This window comes from Petaurus breviceps, unplaced genomic scaffold (genome assembly GCF_028583685.1).
Source record: "Petaurus breviceps papuanus isolate PSGF00001 unplaced genomic scaffold, PetGlider_PUasm1.0 90977, whole genome shotgun sequence".
NCBI lineage: Eukaryota > Metazoa > Chordata > Mammalia > Diprotodontia > Petauridae > Petaurus > Petaurus breviceps.
The window spans coordinates 14012980-14036025 of record NW_027187391.1 but is presented as its reverse complement, the minus strand read 5'-3'; the positions used below and the strand labels follow the sequence as shown (position 1 = coordinate 14036025).

The following is a 23046-nucleotide window of genomic DNA, read 5'->3' as shown; positions in this document are numbered from 1 at the left end:
TACTCTCCTTGACTCAACCAAAAAGGTTATTTCACATCTTACAAAGATATCAGAAGGGGTAAAGAGTTCACATACCCCTCTCTAACAAAAAAAAAAAAAAGTGCCATGAATAAATCATTGCCATTGTTACACTGAGTACATGAGGTGTACATTTGGAATCATTTTCCCTACAAACATTTGTGCCAATCCCTGGGTTCTAAAAATTGGTCCCTAATAGCAGCCCTCCTTGTTAGACTTGGGATTCTGAGGTCATGGAATAGAAAAAAGGCCACAGCTCCATACAAGGATTGAACTTGTTTCCATTAACATCCAGGTGATCTAATACACTGAGCTAATGACTAAAGAGATTATTAGTAATATTATTAGTAATAATAATTAGTAATAAGTAATTATTAGTAATAATTAGTAATAAAAAGTTATACTATCAAAGAATTTCATGCACATAACATAATTGTATTTATTGGTTTGAATTTTAATAAAATCTAAAGTATTTTACTTCATTTTCTTGTGGTAGTACACAAGTTCTTACCTTCCCTCTTTCCAAGTGGGAATATTTCATGCCTTCATTTCTTAGAAAAATAAAGGAAGGCTCATGCCTTCTTTTTCCAGTCAACTCAAACTGATTAAAATAATTGCTTACCCATGTCATGCGTACTCGATCTCTGGTGTTATAACAGCATTCTGTGATCAAGTTGTCTCCCTAAAATAGAATTAGAAGTGCTCAGATTTGGAGTTTTGTATTGCTTTGTATCAGATCTGTTACTAATGGGGGCAAGACTTCAGGAGGGTGGGCTGAAGATGCTGTAACTTTCTCTATTAATATTAATCTTTCAAAAGTCTAAAAAATTATAAAATGTCATATAGGTATAATATGAAGATTGAACTTATTTAAGTACCTCTCATATTTTGGGTCATAACTTCTATGGGTAGAATTCAAATGCACTCTTTTTATTTGTAAGCAATTGGGGTTAAGTAATTTGCTCAAGGTTACACAGCCAGTTATTTTGTGTGGGTGTTAAGTATCTGAGGCCAGAACCAATCTCAGGTCTCCTGACTCTGGGGCCAGTGCTCTCTTCTCTTAAGAAGATGCCTGATTGCTTGTCCTACATGATTTCAAACCCAAGGATTTCTAAGTTTTAAGTCATATAAAGAGAGAAGTCTTCTTTAGTGTATTCAGTACGTAAGGCTACTTTTAAAATCTGCACTTTGAATTACTACCTGCCACTTCCATAAGTAGAAGCAACTGGATGGTGCAATAGATGGAGCATGAGGCCTGGAGTCAGGAAGACCTGAGTTCAGATGCAGCCTCAGACACTTACTGGCTGTGTGACCCTGGGCAAGTAACTTAAATTCATTTACCTCAGTTTCCTTATCTTTAAATGAGTTGGTGAAGGAAATGGCAAACCACTCCAGTGTCTTTGCCAAGAAAACCCCAAATGAGGACATGAAGAGTCGGATCCAGCTGAAATGACTCAACAGTTGCCAGAAGTAATAGGGAAATCAGTAGACTTCAGAAGACAAATGGAATGTGTCCTTTCTGGGCTGGTGAACAATGATGATGGTCTTATTTTTTTTTGTAATTCAGGCACTTTTCTGCCAAACTCATTTGCTTGGTACAATCTTTCATAAGTATAAGTCACTGTGAATTCCATACTCTTGTAAGGAAAGGATAAAGATAATCATACCGGCAAGATGGTTCTTTCTTCCTTTAGATACTGAAACTCCTGGAAATTGAAGTCAAAGTTGTCATCATAAGCAAGTAACTTCAGTTCCTCTCCTTTACGGAAGTGGCGCATCCTGATACCCCTGCCAGCGAGATGTGCATGAAGAAGAACAGCAAATACATGAATTCCACTTGGTTTTTCAGCCTCTAGGGCCTGAGAGAAAACAAAAACAAAAATCTTATCAGGATTTTTTAGAGCAAAAACAAATAACTAAATAAAAACATTCAATGAGAAAATATTTATTTCATGCCATCTATGTTTATTGTTGTGGGTGCTAGATGACAAAAATAAGAAAGCTCATGCCCTCAGGAAGCATATATTCTGTTGAACAAGAACCAAGTGGTAGGTTTAAATAATTTGCCTGTAATGAAAACTTGAAGGAAGAGTTGGCAGGAAAAAACAAACAAACAAACAAACAAAAAAACCAAGGCAGAAATGAATAAATTCTTGAACAGTCACAATACCATTCTTAATTGAGATTATTCAGGGCTATTCTTTGCTTGTTAGCCCAAGTAAATTCTAAGTCACAACATTTATTCAGCTCAATATTGGTCATAATCCACTTAAATATATGCCCCAAGTTTACAGAGCTTTCATTCAGAAATGTCTCTTCAAATTGCTGAATTCTGGGGAAACAATAGTTTTTATCTTATGTTCATTTTTATCAACATTATTCTTTTCCTCTGGTGAGGAAGGAAGAAGGGAAGAAGGTAATGGAGAGAAGTAGGGTGACTGAGAAGCAGAGGAAATGGGAAAAAGAGAAAGAACAAGAGAAAAAAGAAGTTCAGGGAAGAGAGGAGGAAGAAGAAGGGGCTGTGCAAACAGAGACAAGATTACAAGGAATGATAAAATTGCAATCTATCATTAATATTTAGAAAATAAAGGGGAAAACCCAGGATCCTGAGCTATACCTTCAACCCAGAACTTCCTTCATAATGTCTGACCTCTCAGTCCTTGAAGACAAAATGAAGAAACATCCTTCAGAATTTTAAAAACAGAGAAAGGAGACCAATGTGTTTCTTAAATTGCCAACTCAATATGAAAAGGAAATGACTTGTCTTTGCAGTGTGTCTATTAGAAATGAACCCTTAATTTGTAAATAAATTGCATTTAATAATATGTACATATCCTTAATAATAGGTGTATTGTTAACACTATGTAGCAAACATCTTTAATAAATAGCTAAATTCAGAGCTTTTACTTTAATGTTTGTTTTTTGAAAGTTTTACCACATACTTTTCTGAGAATGTTAGTTAATGCATAAATTATTTTAACCAATGAATACAGACAAGAGACACACCTCTTCAAGGCATTCCAGAGTGCAATGACCCTCTGATCTGAATTCAGGCATTCCTGGAGGGATGTTATGGAAGAGACTGACCCAGAGACCAGCTTCAATTATCCCAGCATCATATTTCCTTAAAACGGTGGTATGAAAGAACCTCAGTCCAGAGCTATCTATCAAGCCTGTAATAAAAGCACATGATGGAAAGTGAGTTTGACCTTGTAAAAGAAAAAATAAAAATACCATTACTCTTTAGTCTATTAAGCTGAGTTCATTACTTTTTTGCAGTGAAAACCCTACAATGAAGAAATAAATTTGGCAATACATGAAAGCATAGTAAGAATTGAAAAGCCCTAATTAAAAGCCAGTCATTAGTTTAGAGTTAGACAGACTATTCTGCTCCTCACACTACCTCAACCACTGTCAAATTTCATAGTAAATTATGGAAAAATATGAGTCACATACCTGGTATGCCACAATCCTCTGAAATGAAGACCAAATATTAAATGAAAGGGCAATCATCTGAACCAAGAATAATTCAGAGAGGTTACTGCTTAATTTTGAACTTAGACACAATAGTTTCAAAATAAGAATAAATAACTTTTGCTCTGCAACTGATTTGTTAATTATATTTTAAAAATCACAACAACCATCCAATGAGGTTTTAATTCCACTTTCCTTTTTGGCTCATTGTCAATCTATGACCCTTTGATGCCTCACAAATTATCATGATGAAATCTATTGACTCTTCAAGTATGGAGGCTGATTTCATAAAGTATCTACATGTGGTTGTTTATGAAATTACCTGAAGTTCAAAGTGATTGTAAAAAGTGCTCAAAGGACTCTATTAAGTATTTTAAAATAATATATATTTTGTCTAATTCAATAAAACATAGTTTAATGGGAATTCCTTAAAAATGAGCAATGGGGTGTTCTGTTTAATTAAATGTTCTGGTTGATTGTGGTTTAACAACAACAACAACAAAAAACAAAACATTTCTGGCCTTCATTAGTTGTTGAAAATCCTTCCAAAATGGTAGTCTTCTTTCTTGCTTTGGTGAGAACAGTATACTGAATATAATGTACTCTTTCTCTTTTATGACAGTTTTTTTAGTTCCTCATCATTATGAAAATCAATTCCAGAGGGAAAAGTATAGAAATTACTGTACTCTCAGATGTACTTATACTATAGTTACTTTGGAATTATCTTTTGTTATTTTCAAAATTATTTAAATAAATCACTGGTATAAGCTTATATATTTGCACTTTGTTTCTTTCATATCCATTGATCCAATTTTGCTTCCTCCCCCCAATGTAAGATTTATTTTTAACATTGTTTCATTTAAAAATTTTGAGTTCCAAATTATCTCCCTCTCATCCCCTCTCGTCAGCACTGAGAAGCCAAACAATATATCAATAATACATGTGAAATCATGCAAAACATATTTTCATATTAGCCACATTTCCAAAAAAGAAAAAGAAAAAAAGTGAGAAAACAATACTTAAGTTTATACTCAGAGTTCATCAGTTCTCTCTCTAGAGGTGCACAGCATTTTTCATCAGGAGTCCTTTGGAATTGTCTTGGATCTTTGTATTGATCAGAGTAGCAAAGTCCTTTACAGTTGATCATTATCACAACATTGCTGGTACTGTGCACAATGACTTCCCAGTTTGCCTTACACCACTTTGTATCAATTCATGTAAGTCTTACCATGTTTCTTTTTTTATGAAACCACACCATCTTGTCATTTCTTAAAGCACAATAGTACTCCATCACAATCACATGCCACAATTTGTTCAACCATTCCCCGATTGATGAACATTCCCTCAATTTCCAATTATTTGCCTCCACAAAAAGAGCTGCTATAAATATTTTGTATATATAAGTCCTTTTTCTTTTCCTTTAATGTCTTTGGGATAGAGACCTAGTAGTGCTATTTCTGGGTAAAAAGCCATGCACAGTTCATAGCCCTTTGGGCATAATTTCAAAATATTTTTCAGAATTGTTGGACCAGTTCACAACTCCACCAAGAGTTGATCAATGAACCTATTTTCCCCATCCCCTCCAGCATTTATCATTTCTGATGGTGTGAGGCTGTATTCACATAGTTGTTTTAATTTGAATTTTTCCAATCAATAGTGATTTAGAGCATTTTTATATGACTATAGTTTTCATTTCTTCTTATGAAAACTGCCTATTCATATCCTTTGATCATTTATCAATTGGAAAATGGCTCTTATTTTTATAAATTTGACTCAGTTCAATATTGCTTTTTGTCTATGGCACCTTTTAGCAAAGTAGTCTCCCTGATAATCTCTTTTAATTAGGTCTATTTTTGCTTTGAGATCATGATTGCTATCCCTACCTTTTTTATTTCAGCTAAAGTATAATAGATTCTGCTCCAGTCCTTTATTTTAACCCTGTATGTGTCTTCCTGTTTCAAGTGTGTCTCTTATTCTAAACATATTGTTGCATTTTGTTTTCTAATACAGTCTATCTACTTCCATTTATGGGTTAACTTATGACATTCACATTCATAGTTATGATTACTAACTTTGCATTTCTATACCATTATTTTCTGTTTCTTTTTTCTTCTCTTTATTTTCCCCCTCCTCAAAAGTCTATTTTGCTTTTAACCACTGCTTCCCTTAATTTGCCCTCCCTTTTATCATTCCCCACTTTTCTCATCCCCTTCCCTTCTTTTTCCTGATTGTGTAAATTACATTTCTATACACAACTGTGTATGTATATGTATTCTTATTTTGAAACAATTCTGATAGTGAGGTTCAATCACAGCCTGTACACTTCCTTGTGAACCTCTTTTATATTTTATCTTTCCTGTCCCCCTTCTCCCAGTGCATCCCTGTTTCCCTCTCCTTAATTTTTTTGAAATCACTCCAATATAATCATCTCCCACAAATACCCTGTCTATGTAAACTCCTTTAACTTCTAATGATAAAGTTCTTAGGAGTTACATGTCATCTTCCCCTATAGGAGTATACAGTTTAACTTTATTGAGTCCTTTATGACTATTCTTTCATGTTTACCTTTTATGCTTCTCTTGAATCTTTGTGTTTGAATATCAAATTTTCTATTCCATTCTTTTCTTTTTATCAGAAGGGCTTTCAAGCCCTCTATTTCATTAAGTATTTTGGAAGGATTACACTCAGTTTTGCTATGTTGGTGATTCTTGGTTTTAATTCTTAGCTACTTTCTACTTCTTTAATGTGGATCCTGACTATGTGATCCCATCTGTGCCTCTACAATATTTGAATTGTTTCTTTCTGGCTGCTTGAAGTGTTTTTTCTTTAGTTCGGGAGCTCTGGAATTTGACTATAATATTTCTGGGAAATTTAATTTTGGGATCTCTTTCAGGAAGTGATTGGTAAATTCTTTTTATGTCTATTTTACTTTCTGAATCTTTTCTTTGATTATTATTTTTTTAAAATATAATGTCTAGGCTCTTTTTTATAATGACTTTCAGTTAGTTAATAATTCTTAAATTATATCTCCTTGATCTATTTTCCAGATCAGTTGGTTTTCCAATGAGATATTTCACATTTTCTTCTATATTTTTAAAACTTTACTTTATTGTTTCTTGATGTCTTGTGGAGCCATTAGATTATACTTGACCAATTTTAATTTTTAAAGAATTATTTTATTCAGTGAGAAGTTGTACCTCCTTTTCCATCTGACCTATTCTGCTTATTAAGGAGTTCTTTTCTTCAATGAATTTTGGTGCCTCTTAACATTAAGCCAATTCTATTTTTAAGGTGTTTTAAGGAAAAGTAAATACTTATTGATTTAAGTGCTAGTATACATATGTGTGTACATTGATATACATACTAGATATATATATATAATATATGAAAAGAAGAGAATCAATAAAACATCTTTTAAAATAATAAAAAGAAAGAATAATAGGAGAAAATTACAATTACTGATAGTTCCAATGAGTTTTAAGCTATTAGTTTTATGATTTTAGAAACGATATTAATTCCTTTTGAAATGAAAATGTTTTAGCCACTATTACATTATTTTAGTGAACTGAATCCATAACTCATTAGCTGAAAAAAATATTTTCAAAGTAATAACACATTAGTACCTTTTATTATCTTTTTTTATGTGAAAGTTCATGTGAATGTTCTACTCATTTCCTACTAGAGATAGGTGGTTCTTTGGAATCTTACTGACAAATACAGATCTGGTCAGTTTAGTTTGCAACCAGCCCTTATCAGCTGTTGACCACTCTAGACCTTCCCTACACTCCTTTCTGTTACCTACAGCCTGAGAAAGAACAATGGAATTACCACCAGATATCCACATTCTTCTGAAGATAGGGGAAAAAATCTCTCCTGAACCAGTTTTCACATTTCCCTGAAAAATACATAGATATATACAAGGTTGAGGCAGACCACCAGCCACTATCAGGGTAAAATTCCAAAGTGGCTTACTTTTTGCACAAACTCCTTTATTCATACACAGCCACCGCTCTGTATAAAAAATCTCAGGGGAAAAAAGTAGGAGGTCAGATAGTCAGAATCACTGCAACAGGGAGTCCCTAATGCTGAGTTATTTGGTATCAGGTTTAGGGCAAGCAATGTGGCAGATCAGAGGGCACAGTTACAGCTGTGCTTTAGGGGAGGTTGAGTCCAGCTTTCCACAGCTGCATCCCCAGAACTCAGAGCCCCCTATTTGGGGAGGGGAGCTGCCGACACACAGCAGCTGTGAAGGCTCCAAGCCACAGACAGTCCAAATCCCTGGAAAAATACATTTAAAAAGATAAAATGGAAAACACCCCAAATATTAGGAAAATGATGGATGTCTAAAAATTAACAAAACTAAAAAATCTGAGTTCTTTCTTCACTGAAACTGATAGAAAAGTTCATGTTTCACCTTTTCATTAACTCTTAATAGTAAAATGGATATAGTAAAGAAAACAAAGAAAGTAGCATAAACTTTAATAAAGATTCAAAACATTATGTCAGGGAATAGAGGAAGAATCCATTTCTATCAAATTGCTCATTTGCAAAGTACTTACACTATTTATGATGAATTGTTTCAGTGAGCAAAAGATGATAGCTATGAAGGATCTTTGGGAAGTTAAAAGTCCTTTTTAAATGTAATATATGATGCATGCTAATGTGAAGTAGTGCCATTATTAATATTATTGTTCCTACCAGTATTGCATTTTCCTTAAAGGGAAATATTATTCCTATAATGGATTAACAGTACAATTTTTAAAAGTTTTTCCTATTTAAGGGAAACTTTGTTTTTAAACTTCTCAGGTTCACTTTGGGAGAGAACCTAGGGAGGGATGGAGAATAGATTCAGTATGAAAAAGCCAGCAGAACAAATAGCTATAGCAGATTTTTAGTTGGCCTTCTTTTCAGGTCACTGCATCCTTTTTTGTCAGCAAAACAAAACTTATTTGTAAAACAGGGTCTGTTATATGAAATGCTACACAGTGGGGGAACTGCACCTTTATGCCTCTCTTATTTAAGGTTGAAGTAAATATAATGTGCTTTCTCCTTTTTTTTTTCTTCAGTTAGCCTTAAGGTATTACTTATTTTGATTCAAAACCAAAACTCTTTTTTTACCTCATTATCCTTGATGTAAGTAAGTAAATTAAGTGATTAAAGATAGTCTTTTGTTGTTGTTGTTCAGTTGTGTTAGACTATGACCTCATTTGGGGTTTTCTTGGCAAAGATACTGGAGTGGCTTGCCATTTCCTTCTCCAGCTCATTTTATAAATTAGGAAACTGAGGCAAACAGGGGTAAGTGATTTGCCCAGGGTCACACAGCTAGTAAAGTATCTGATGTCAGATTTGAACTCAAGATGAGTCTTCCTGATTCAAGGTCCTGTACTCTTATCTGCTGTGCCACCTAGCTGTCCCAAAAATAGTCTTACTAGATCTTAAAGGCAACAAGTGTGGCCCAAGTGTGACAAAATGACGTGCTAGTTGACTCAAATACTTCTACTTTACAATGTAATAAATGACAATATGTTACTTCATTTGGAGAACTTTTCTAGAACAAGGATGCCTCAAAGACTTATACAGTATGCCATAAAGCATAGCTCGTAATATTCTACACCATAACAAAACTGCAGGGTACATGCATGTGCAGATTCAAATCAAATCCACAAAATTCTCCTGGAAGTACAGCACTCTTCTTCTGAGTTGCTAGTGAATGCCTTTGGAAGATTCTGGAAATATCATTTTTATAAACATGAAGTGGAAAAGATATTTTAAAAAAGGAAACTCACCTTCCTGATATGTTGGGTTATCATAATGAACTTCCAGAAGAACGTAGTTGGGGTCTAATGATGTACCCAGGGACAAGCCAACATGAGGAGGATATGAAAATCCCTAAGAATTGAGATTTATGTAAATCACTATAACATGTTCCCTACTACAGGCTTTAATTTTAATCCACAAACTTTCAATTTTCAAAGAAATTCCAGAATTAACAAATATTTAAAACAATAAAACCAAAATTAAATGGCTTGGTAAAATAATTATTTTCTATGAGCAAAGGAGAGAAGATAGCCATTTTTGTTTATTTGTTTTCTGAAGGGGTATATTCCTCAGGGACCATATTCCATTAATGTAGACAATTTTGAGTGAAGAAAATCCTACCACATCAGATCAGCAACTATTCTGCTACTTGAAGTCTTAGAGAATTGCCTAGGAAAAAGGAGAGGTTAAGTAACTTGCCCAATGTGACAGCTTCTATGAAGAATAGGTAGGATGTATACCCACGTCTTCTTGACAGCAAGACCTTTCAACTTTGTGCATTAGTTCTCAAAGCCAAATGGGCCACACATGTTAGAGACATTATTCCTTAGAGATGCAGAAAGTGCTTACACATTGATGACAAATTGTAGGTTCTTTATTAATCCTACCTCTCCACCAATGGCCCAAGCAAAGACCACAGTCTCACAGGTCAGGAAAGCATCTGGCATGTTGGGGTGATAGCATTCATGGCCATAATCCAAAACACTCTCATTAAAGTTGTTACTACAGTGGTAGAGGAGAATATGGTGTATTAGGCTCTCGTGGCCTTTCTGTATTACTGGTTCAACCTGTAGAAAAGGAAAATGGGGTTAAGAAATAGAATAATTTTAACAAAACACAAGCAAATGGTACAGATATCAAAGTATATAAACATTGTGCCTAACATGTATTTAAGCAATATTATATTGAGCTATGATGTGGTTTTTTGTATATGTGGGATAGTGAAATGAGCATTGGAGTTAGGCTGAGGAGACCCGAGTGCATGTCCAGTACATTTCTATCATGTGAAAATGGAAAAATCACTTTTCTGAGATTCAGTGTCTTCATTTTTAAAATAGAGATAATGACATTCACAATCCCTAACTCCACATGTTTGTTGTAAGGAGAGTGAGTGCCTTTTAAACTTTAAAGTGTTATAGAAATGTGGGCTAAAGGGGCAGCTAGATGGCACAGTGAATAGGAGGCCCTGGAGTCAGGAAGACCTGAGTTCAAATCTGTCCTCAGGCACTTAACACTTACTGCCTTCCCCCCTCCAAAAAGGAAAAAAAAAAGTGTTACTATCTGATTCACAAATAATTGGGTCTTGAGTATGATGGTGATGATAATGACACAGTGATAAAAACTCCATGCTAGGAGTCAAGATGGCAGAGAAGCAGGACCTCCCCACTAGTCTGGCTTCCACCTTCCCCAAAAAGAGGACTCTAAACAAACTCTGGAGCTGCAGAACCCACAAAATGACACAGAGAAGCCAACCTTCCGCTGAGGACAGCCTGGCAGGCCAGCAGGAATCAGCCAGCCCCGCGCTCTGGGAGCCAAGCGCAGCCCCACCCCTAGGCTTTAGCCCCAGGGCGGGCATGACCAGCCACAGCAGGAGGAACTCCAGATCAGCAGCAGATGTGGCCTCTTCCAGATTTATCAACACATAGATATGAAGGACAAAGTGAGAGGTCAGTGCAGTCTGGATTTTGGGACCCAGTAAGTGGGAGTGCGTGGCTTTTGCCCCCAGGGTGAGAAGCCGGGCACAGCCAGCCAGCACCATGTGGCAGCTTCAGCTCCTGGCCTGCAGAGTGTAGGGGGACCAAGCACCAGTCTGAGGGATAATTGCTCTTGCTTTAACCTTCTTGGATCTGGATTGCAGTATAGGGTGGAGGTCCTGGGGTGTGTGTCCAGCTTGCCAGAGCATGTGGAGGCCTCAGAGAGGGCACCCATCTAATACCTCTGGCAGCTGAGAAAACCGCAGCATTTGGGACGAAAGCTCCCCTGTCTGGTGGCAGAATCCTACTGTGTGACAAAAAGCCCAGGGCCAAGTGACTGAGGGGTGACATGACCAGGCAAAGGAAACAAAGCAGACAGAAGATTACAACATTAGACTCCTATTTTGGGAACAAAAAGGAGCAAAACATGGAACAGGAGGAAGACAGTGAAGTCAGAACTCCTGCACCAAAAGCTTCAAAGGAAAATACAAGCTGGGAAGAAGCAGATAAGAGAAGTGGAGGAAAAATTGGGAAGAGAAATGAGAATGATGCAAGAAAATTAGGAAATGAGAGTCAACAGCCTGACTAAGGAAAATCACACCTTAAAAAACAGACTAACTCAAATGGCAAAAGAGGCTCAAAAAGGCAATGAGGAGAAGAATGCCTTAAAAAGCCGAATTTGCCAGATGGAAAAAGAATCTCAAAAGCTCAATGAGGAGAATCATTGCTTCAGAATTAGATTGGAGCAAATGGAAGCTAATGACTTTATGAGAAATCAAGATGCTGTTAAACAGATCCAAACAAATGAAAGAATAGAAGGCAATGTGAAATATCTCATGGGAAAAATCACTGACCTGGAAAATAGATCCAGGAGAAAGAATTTAAAAATTATTGGACTACCTGAAAACCATGATCAAAGTAAGAACCTAGAAATCATCCTTCAGGAAGTTCTCAAAGAAAACTGCCCTGATGTTTTAGAACCAGAGGGCAAAGGGGGCGGCCAGGTAGCACAGTGAGTAAAAGCACCGGTTCCAGTGTTAAGAAGACCTGGAGATCTAATCCCGGGCTCAGACATTTAGCACCCACCCAGAAACACCTGGCCGTGTAACCTTGAGCAAGTTACTTAACCCCAATTGCTTAGGGGCAGCCAGGTGGCTCAGCGAGTAAGAGCACCGGCTCCAGTGTCAGGATGACCTGGATCAAATCCCAGTCTCAGATACTCAGCACCACACCCAGAAATAACTGGCCGTGTAACCTTGAGCAAGTTACTTAACCCCGATTGCTTTAAAAAAAAAAAAAAAAAGAACCAGAGGGCAAAATAGAGGTTGAAAGCATCCACCGATCACCTCCTGAAAAAGATCCCAAAAAGAAAACTCCTAGGAATATTATAGCCAGGTTCTGGAATTCCCAGATTAAGGAGAGAATATTACAAGCAGCCAGGAAGAAACAATTTGAATATTGTGGAAACACAATCAGGATAACTCAGGATCTGTCAGCTTTTACCCTGAGGGATCGAAGGGCTTGGAATATGATATTCTGGAGGGCAAAGGAGCTGGGATTAAAACCAAAAGTCACCTACCCAGCAAAACTGAGTATCATGTTTCAGGGGAAAATATGGTCATTCAGTGGAATAGAGGATTTTCAAACATTCTTGCTGAAAAAAACAGAGTTGAATAGAAAATTTGATATTCAGATACAAGAAGCATGAGAAGGTAAACAGGGAAAAGAAATCATAAGAAACTTATCAAAGTTGAACTATTAACATCCCTACATGGAAAAACAATAATTGTAACTTATGAAACTTTTCTCAGTAGTTGAAGGGAATAGAAATATATATGTCTATATATGAAGGTATATGGGCATATGAATACATATGTGAATGTGTGTATATATGTTTATAGGTATACATAGATAGAGGGCACAGGACCAATTTAACAGGAAGGGATGATACTTAAAAGGTGAAATTAAGAGGTGAGAGAGGAATATAATGAGAGGAGATGGGGAGATACAGAATGGGGTAAACTATCTCATATAGAAGAGGCAAGGGAAAATGGTTACAATGGAGGGGAAGAATAGGAAGGCAAAAGGGACTGAGTCAACCTTATTCCCATTGAATTTGGCTTGAGGAGGGAATGAAATACACACTAAATAGGGTATGTCACCCTCCAGGAGATTAGGGGGGAAGGGGATGAGATGGGGAATGATGGAAGGGAGGGCAGGCTGGGGGAGAGGGAAGTTGGAAGCACCCACTTTTGAAAAGGGATGGGATCAAAGTAGAGAACAGAACAAGTGGGAGGTGGGATAGGAGGAAGGGAAATATAGTCAGTCTTTTACAATATATCTACTGTGTTATTGTTTTGCATTAGCCACACATGTACAACCTATACTGAACTGCTTATCTTCCCAGTAAGGGTGGGTGACAAGGGAGGAAGGGAATGAATCTGGAATTCAAAGTTTTAAAATCAAATACTCAAATATATATACTATTATTAATACTGTGTTACATGTAATTGGGAAATAAGATATACAGGCACTGGGGCATAGAGATCCACTGGAAAAGTCAAAAGGGGTATGGGAGAAAATATGGGAGAGAGCAGATTGTAGGAGGGAATATCCTGTGGGACCGCTATTTTGGGGAGGTGGGTAGGGGAAAAACGGGGAGAAAATTTGTAACTCAAAATCTGGCAGAAATGAATGATGTAAATCAAAAGTTAATAAAGTATTTGAAAAAAAACTCCATGCTAGAATATAGGCTTAACCTTTTTATGTTTGTTTTTCCTCAAGTACTAACAATATCTCTATGACTTGTCATAGTTCTAAGATTAGTAGCATTGAAATAAGATACAGAAAGGAAGAATCAGTTTGAAAAAATGGTCTTACTGCCATTTAACATGCCCACTATAGGCTATTTTTTCAAGTGTTAAATGATTAAGCCTTATGCCAGAGGATTAAATATGTAGCTTTTAGTTCAAATTGGCAGAACATGTCATTACTACTCAGACCTTGCCCCTCATGTACTCTACTTCCTGGACCCAGAGCATGATAGGTCTGACTTGTGAATCACATTCAGATACCTATGGGAAACACTGACATACCATACTCACTTTTCCAAGGTTCTGCAATGAGGAAAATACATAAGAGGCATAAAGGAAGGGGAAAGAATGTCCCAGACCTCCATAATTGAACCATTATAAATCTGTATTTGGTTCTGGTACTTATGCTAACAAAAACAGATGTATACTTGTAAGTGGTGTTTTAACATGCAGAAGATGCTTAATAGCGAGCCGGTGGGGTTTCCTAGTTTCCCAAGGATTCCTTTTTGCATAGGACTCAACAAGGAGTAAAAGAGGCCAGAGAACAAAATGCATGTGGTTATACCTCTGACTTGAGCCGTGAGACTGAGTTTTACTTTAAATTGTTTATTCAATTGTTATTCTCCATATTACTCTCTAGCTTGCCCACAAATACACATTTTATAAACATGATAAAATGACATTTGCCCAAAGGCTTCCATTCATGCATATATTATTGGTTGATTGTTATTCTTTGTTCTCAAAGAGGACCAAAATGACATCACTATGTTAAAGTCAAGGTAGAGTGTATCTAACTGTGATCAGACAAGCTTGGAATGCTCTACCACAGGTAGGGCGCAAATATTCCATATGAACAGTTGGAGTAGTTATGTCTCTAAATTTGTGCATCTCATGTTTCTTTTGAGCTACTGCAATTCTGCTTTGCTCATAGATCACAGTCCTTTCTTTGATGAAGGCATGACAAATTAGCAACAAACTGTTCATACATGGAGAGGTGCTCTATCTATTATCATTGTCTTCTTATAGTCATCTTGCCTTGGGGCCAACTGCATTTATCGAATGCAAATATTTAAAATGGAAAGGATAAGTCTATGATCAGTCCAGCACTTTATGCCACACATTGCCTTTGTCACTTCTCACATCTGTCTCTTCTCCTTACAATGCCATAGTCTATTAAGTGCCAATGTTTGCTGCAAAGATGTATCCACACAGTTTTATTGCATTTAGGTAAATGGAAGACAGTGTTGGTGATGAGGTCATGAGATGCACAAGTCTTCAGCAGTAACTGATCATCGTGACTGTTGCTGTTTCTAATTCCATTCTTCCCAAGGACTCCTTGCTATGTCTGGTGGTCTATGCCTCCTCTTGCATTAAAGTTATCCAGAATTATAAGCTTGTTCTCTTTCAGCACATTGATGATGAGGGTCTCCAGGCCATAAAATTCACAAAATTTTTCTTTGACTTCAACAGGGTTCATCATGGTTGCAGCATACATGCTGATGGTGGTGGCATGGTGCTTTCCTGCAAGTAGCAAAGGCATTGTGATAAGCCTGTCATTCACTCCTTTTTGTAAGCACACAAGCTTGTTGACTAGATTAATTTGGGTTGCAAAACCTACGTCAGCTTCACAGTGCTCCCCTTGACTTCAGTCACTCCAGAAAAAACATGTATCCAGCTTTGACTTCAATAGCTGGCCTTCGTTTGACAGCCTTTTTTTTCCCACTCAGGGCTGCTATTTGGATACAATACCTGCTAAGTTCTCTTGCAACAAGAGCTGATCTGTCTTTCAAGTCTACTGGATTTTGTGTTGTCCATAAGCACGCATACATTGCATGTACCAATGATAAGTGAAATCATCTTTCGGAAGTTTTTGTACAATTTTTTTTGCGTGTGTTTTGACCACAGAATGGGATCCTTGCCTGCCTTGGGAAGTAGGCCAGGGTTGTTTAAAGAAGACAATTTTAGGCTGTTCAAACACCCAGGAGGCTGCCGGATCACACTGTTGCTTTAAGTGAGAAGATGATTCTATGGCCTGGGCTGCCTGTGTGCAGGGCTGACCTGTTGCTTCATCACTTGCCTGTTGCCACAGGACTTTCAGACAGGTGAAAATGGTAAAATGATATGGGTGATATCTTTTGATTAATGCATAAATTGAATTTAAGTGAAGCAGAGTTATGTGAAGTTATTGAAAACTCACCCTCTTCCAGAGTCATCAACACACACTCACACATGTATATATACACATATACATATATATTACACATATGTTATCATATTTTTTTGGAACCCTGAGGCCAAAGGTCATTTTTTGTCACAACTCATAAGAAGCAACATAGTCAAGTGGATAAAGGGACTCTTGGGTTTAGGAAGATCTAGGTTCAAGTATTGCCCCTGATGCAAAATACCTCTTGGACCACAGCAAGTTACTTAACTTTTCAATACTCTTGTTATTGTTCAGTCATTTTCAGTCATGTCTGACTCTTCAGGACCTCACCAGAGCAAGTTGCTTAACCCTTTAATACTCTGGTTGTTTTTCAGTTATGTCTGACTCTTTAGCCCATTAGCTCATTTCAGGTTATCTTGGAAAACATACTAGAGTCGTTCCTCATTTCCTTCTCCAGCTCATTTTATGGATGAGGAAACTGAGGCAAATACTGTTAAGTGACTGGCCCAGGGTTTCAAAGCTAGGAGGTGTCTAAGGCCAGATTTGAACTCAGGAAGATGCGTCTCCCTGACTCCAGGCCTGGCACTCTATCCATTGTACCGCCTAGCTGCTTCTTCAATTCTCTGGGCAACTCTAAAAGACTGGATAGTTATAGATGAGATGTTAACATGCACTGTTAGGGAAAATTTGACAACATAAGTCCCTATATAAAAATCTCAAATGTGGAACAAATTTGGGGTAGAAGTGGGAAGAATCATAGTTCCTGAGTGCTCATAATCTATAAGAATAGAAACCAAGCTGGAAAATGACATACTTTATAAACAAATACTTGGAAGTTTAATACTAATTTAAACGAAAACAGGTAAAAAGTTTTTTTGAGACCAAAATGTAGGAAAGGAAAAGGTATTGGGAGAAAGAAATGGGAAAAGAGTAAGAACTTTTTATTGGTAAAAACTATATAAATTTTATAAAACTATACAAAAGGACAGGTAATGAGAGATGGTATGGAAAAAGGGAAAGTAAAGAACCCAGTAGTTAGACTCCTAGAGGACATGTTACTCATGGATATTAAATTAAAATAACATATTGTTTAGTATGTCTATAGTAATTTAAAATTTATTTTACATTTATTACCTCCTTTTATCATCATCATCATCCCCACCATCTTGTCTGCCACTAAAGTCATCTCAAAGATGCTTTCATCCCAATACTTTTATTCAGTTACAAAAGGTAATCATTGAAATGACTTGTGAAATAATCCAAAGATCATTAACCATAAAAGCATAATAGTAAACTATCAACTTTTTCAGTGCCATTTTTTCTTAATTCCATCAGATAATATGGGAAGAAAGATATAATAGTCCCTGACATTTATATAGCACTAACTCTTTTGCTTCTCACGGCAACTTTTGGAGGTAGGTCTTATGAATATTATTGTCTGCTTTTTAAAAAATGGGGAAAGCTTGGAAAAACTAAGTGACTTGCCTGGGGTCACAACTAGTAAGTGGTAAGGGTACATTTTGAACCCATCTTCCTTATTTAAATTTCATTGATATATCTATGATATTATGCTGAATAAAACATCACCATAAAAAAGGAATACCAAAAGTGGGTTAAATCAGATGAATTCTTCAAAATCTTGTAAAGAATAATGAAAGCTATGATAAGAAAAAAAGTATGCAACTAAAATTGAATTGATATTGTGATACTAGAAAGGCCTATCCCATTTACTTTGACATATCTATATGATGGGGGAAAGAAGGAAGAGAAAGAAGGAAAGGAGAGAGAAAATGGGAGGTAAGGAGGGAGAGATGGGAAGAAGAGAGGGAGAAAGGGAGGAAAGGAGGGAGAAAAGGGAGAAAGGAAGAAGGGAGGAAGGGAGGGAGGAAAGGACAGAGGGAAGGGAAAGAAGGAGGAGAGAGGAAAAAAGAAAAGAATTGTTTTTGAATGAGTTACTTAATCCTGGGGCAGGGAGGTATTTGTGTGTGTGTGTGTGTGGGAGTGATGTAATATTAGGTCTTGGCTCCTACCCCAATCTTCATGTATGCCTTCAGGGTGATTAGAGGCTACAGGAAGTCTTATCTAACTGAATTGTTGGCTACCTGTTAGTAATAGGAACATGAAAAATACAAAAAACAAAACTTCAATCTGTCAGATGTAGCCCAGAGGAAAAACAAAAAAGAAATTTTAAAAGTAAGTCAGAGGAGGATGTTCTAAAGAATCATGAAACCATTCTTTTTGGGAGAGTTTGCATAGTTTAAATTTTTGTCACCCTTCAGATTACTCTGTACTAAGGGAATAGATAAAAGCTGTTTAGTTTCTGTCATATGGTAAAATGATGTTAATGATCCCAGGAAAGGGAAAAAAGAAATTAATGCTAGAGGTCATTACAAGGTCACCTAAGCAAGGCTTCAGTGGATATTAGATAACAAAAATCACCCCGGTGAGTACAAGGTAAAGTTTAAAAAATACTGATAGCCAAGAAACTAAGGCTGAGAAGTAGCAGAGATGGGAGAAGAATGAGATGGAAGAAAGAGGGTATGGGGACACCACCAACAAAAGATAAAATATTATCTTCATCCCCATAGTTCCCATCTGTCTCCTTTCAGTAAGTGTCCTTCCCTTAAGGCAGTTCAGACCATTCTGGCAGGACTTCTTTTTTTCCTCAATCAGAGTTAATATCAATTAAGCAACCAACAAGCAGTTATTACTCTCTGTGCCCAGGCCAGATGGCAGGGCTACAAAGATAAAAATGAAATAGTCCTTTCCCTTAAATAGCCATCGGAAGAGACAATGTGTGCATAAATAGGCACAAGAAAAATAAATTCAAAGTTATTTCAGGCAGGAGGGGCACTAGCATCTGGGAAGACAAGGAAAACCTTCTACACCCAGAATGACAGACAAGTCAAAGATATGGGGATAGGAGATGGACGGGAATATATATTCTAACTGTCTTATCCACCTCAGGACACTCACTAAGTCCTAAATACTGATGTGGTAGCTGAATGACCAGCAAAAGACAAGGGAGGTGGCAGGTGTTCAAGGGTAAAAAAGAAGAAATGATGAATATAATACACACTGAGTGCTGGGAAGCAGTCAGCTATATCATATATCATAAAACCAGGATGGGCCTTGATAGGCCAACTAGCACGGGAAACAGTCGGCTATATCATAGATCATAAAACCAGGATTGGCCTTGATAGGCCAACTAGCACAACCTGTTCAGTTCTTGGATGAGACCAGATAGGTGAAAAGATTTGTCCAATGACACACAGACCTTTAGTTTCCTTTCTCTGTATCCCCAATGTCTAGTATAGAGCAGGAGTTTAATAAGCACTTATTGATGTAATTGACCAATATTTCAGTGTTCTTTCCATTATACCAGATTGAGTGCCCTGTCAGGGAACAAGCAGGGGCCTGTTACAGTAGGGGCTATAAAGGCCATCCATCCAATATGCAGTAGTGTAGCATAAAAAATAAACTGGGTTTCTCTCCCCTGCCCCCCACCCCAAACAGTACAATATGGCTACAATATTTGCACTATCTAATCTCATCATAAACTCTGATACCACCACAACATTCATAAAAACAGCTATCCAATCATGTAATGAGCTTAATATTGATTATAAACTAAACTACCAAACAACACTTAAGCCTGAAACAATGCCATGCTGACTCTTCAACTTCAACTATGCACAATTGTCTGAGGTGTTCAGAACCAAATCTCTAAACCCTGAGACAAACTTGAGACTTCAAAGGGCAGCGAGAATTCCTCCAAACTTAGATCCAATAAATATTTTCAGAATGCATACTGTAGAAAGGGTTATGGGAAATGATTCTTCTGTCTCTGCTACTGAACGAAGGGCACCCTTGTCAAAACATGGAAAGTGCCTGCCTGCTGTTCAGTGCTTCAGCACCTGCTGTGTGTATGGTCATTACTTCAAAAAGACCTCCTCTTGAAAACCATGGGACATCACCAAAGTTAGGAATCCACATCCTTTGGCAGACTTCAAGTCATCAGTTACCTAAACAATAACACTTACTGAAACAAGCATGTTTTGTTCATCTGTCTCACCCCTGCTTATACTTTCACAGTTTTAAAATGTGCAAACTTGCATCTGTGCCACGAGCTTTCTGAAACAATTTTGCATGAAAACAGAGATTTATGCAAGAAAGGGTAAGTTTCTTGTATAATAAAGGCTTGCTTAAGCTTAAGTTAAAAAATTATTTTGCTGCTTTAAAAAAAAACTTATGTGCATTTTATTTAGTTCCCAAATTTTGGATGAAAGAAAAACTATCCTCCTTGACTTGCCCTTGTATAGCAAACACTGGGAAAAATAGTAAGGCATTTACAACCCTTCTGTGCAACTTCCTTTCCAATTATTTTTCCCAGCCAGCCCATGTGAAATGTAACCCTTGCTTGTTGAAACTTGAGCAGAGCACAGCTCTCCTAAAACAACTTCCAACTTAATAAATTAACATTTATAGTGAAAGTTAGGTGGCAGTGGGTGGAATCTGCAATTAGGCATAATTTTCCCCCTTTCTTCTTATTCCTTCCCTCCTTTTCTTATTAGTACCCCGTTTCTCAAATTCAACTGTATATTTAATCAACTGCCAAATCTTGCCATTCTTTCCTCCACAACTTGTTTCACCTTCTGCTCCTTCCCACTCACAAAGCTGTGACCTAAGTTCAAGCCTTCATTACCTCTCTTCTAGATTATTTGAAGAGCCTCCTACATGGTCTCTTTGCCTCTAGTCTCCGATCCACCCTATAGCATGCTGCCGAATTTTCCTTAAATGCTCATCAGACCATGTGACTGTCTTACTCAAACAATTCCAGTGGCTTTCTCTTGCCTCTAGAACAAAATATGAACTTTTCTGTTTAGCTTTTAAAGTCACACACAAACTGACTGCAACCTATCTTTCTAGCTTCATTGCTTCCCCAAATAAATTCTTCCATCCAGTGAGACTGGCCTCCTCTCCGTTCATCACACACAACACTTTCTTCTTCTCTATGCTTTTGCATTGGTAGTCCCACATTTCTGGAATGCACTGCCTCTTTACCTCCATTTCATTGAGTCCCTCTCTTCCTTAAAAATGCAGCACAAACACCAGCTGTAGGACAAACATTTTTTCTGATCCTCCCAATTCCTAATACCTAAACTACCTTGTACTTAACTACCTTGCATTTGTTGACATTTAATCACTTTATGATGTGTGCTATATATCTATATATGTATATATATAGATATATATATATATGTATATATATAGATATATATGTTTATTTACTTGTTTCTCCTACCTCTACCCCAGCCCAGTCCTGATGAATGTTAGCTCCTTTGGAAGGGATTGTTTCTTTTTTTTTTTTTGTACTTATATTCCCAGTGTCAGGAATAGACCTAGTATAGTAATTACTTAATAAATAATTGTTGATTGATTGAATTTTTTAGTTCAAACTTCGTTTTTATTTCCTTTTCATTTCCTCATAAATAAAATGATAAAATGACCTTTTTACTCATTCAGGTTCAATACTATTCTCTACTCTTTCCTCTCCATCAAAATAATCAGTTGCCAAGTCTCATCAATTCAACTTTCACAACACCCTTTTAAGCTATCTATTTATCTTTACTGACATAGACTCTACCTTAGTTTAGGCACCAATCAATAAACATTTATTAAGCACTTAGTATGTGTCAAGCACTGTTCTAAGCTCTAGAGATACAAAAAGAGGCAAAAAATCAACCTCTGTCTTCAAGGAGCTTTACAATTGGACCAGGACTATGTCAATAGTTTTTCATCAGTTTCCCTAATTTCTTCCTCTTCAATCTCTAACCTCAACACAACTGTCAAAGTGATATTCCTAAAATAGTTCTTTCCATGTGACATTTCTACTCAAATATTTTCAATAGTTCCCGATGGTCTCTAGGATAAAATAAATCTCTGGTCTGACATTTAAAGTCTTCCATAATCTGAATACTTTCTACTTTTTTCATCATTATTTTATATTACCCCCCTCCCTGAATGTTTTATTCCAGCCAAACTTGCCATATAGGTCTTCCTCATAAATGACATTTCACCCCTTGCCTTTGTCATTGATGTCAGCAATATACTCCTTTGCCATCTCTAACTTGTAGAATCTTGAGTTTCCCTCAAAGCATAGCTCGGGTACCTTCTCCTATACTGGGCTTTCCTAATCATATTGGTTACTATTATTTCTCCCCATTTCGGACTACTTTGTATTTATACATAACTTGTATTTATTATAGCCATACCACCCATCCCCTAGTAGAGTATAAACAATTTGAGAGAAGAGACTGTTTTTTGTTTGTTTTTGTATCTCAAGCACTTAGCACAATGTCTTAGACATAGTAAAAGCTTAATAAATGTTAGCTGAATTAAGTTGAAATTATTTTAATTCAATATTAAATTAGCATATAATTTTCATCTCAGTTCAAACATATATATAAATATGTGTGTATGTATGTGTATATATACATATGTGTGTACATATATACACATATGTATAGTCTTGGATCTCATTTGTACTCATTAGATCACATGATTAGTCATACTAAGTAATTGCTATGAAAGAGTGATTTCTTTTCATAGAACGCCAAAAAATATCTATCCATCAATTTTCTGATGTCTAAAATTTAACAATTTCTGATGTCTACAATTAAAATTAAAAATTTGTTCCTTTAGCTAATGTCAAATAGTCTGAAGTGTTCCCGGGTATATACATGTATCCTGAGAAATGTCATGTGTTAAAGCTTAGGGGTACTTTATTTCAAAACCCACATCAGCTGTTGCCTTCAGCTAAGAGAAGAGAGAGGGTGTAGCAAGCAAGCCATAACTAGCTGTACCGGAGGCGAAGAAACAATTTGTTGAGACAGATTTCAGACACATTGGATCCCTGAACTATCCCAACCAAACACTGTTTTTCTGACCTAGCTCTATATGGATGTCCTTGGCTTAGGATCTGTTGTTCCTGGAGTTAGACAACATTCCCTTGCCCAATTCCCTAGATCTGTTTTCTTTTTGTATTTCTAACTTTGACTTCAGA

General features: G+C 36.7%; 1 protein-coding gene across 1 annotated transcript in view; it reads right to left on the bottom strand.

The window, feature by feature from the left end:
• The window catches only part of MOXD1 (monooxygenase DBH like 1), a 111466-nt gene that overhangs the window by 29826 nt on the left and 58594 nt on the right, over positions 1-23046 (bottom strand). The window contains exons 6-10 of the mRNA XM_069077376.1: positions 9918-10097; positions 9279-9381; positions 3025-3191; positions 1686-1877; positions 641-700 (exon numbers count right to left, since the gene is read on the bottom strand). Of these exons, the coding sequence (XP_068933477.1) occupies positions 641-700; positions 1686-1877; positions 3025-3191; positions 9279-9381; positions 9918-10097 (702 nt within the window). The remainder of the gene's footprint in view (positions 1-640; positions 701-1685; positions 1878-3024; positions 3192-9278; positions 9382-9917; positions 10098-23046) is intronic.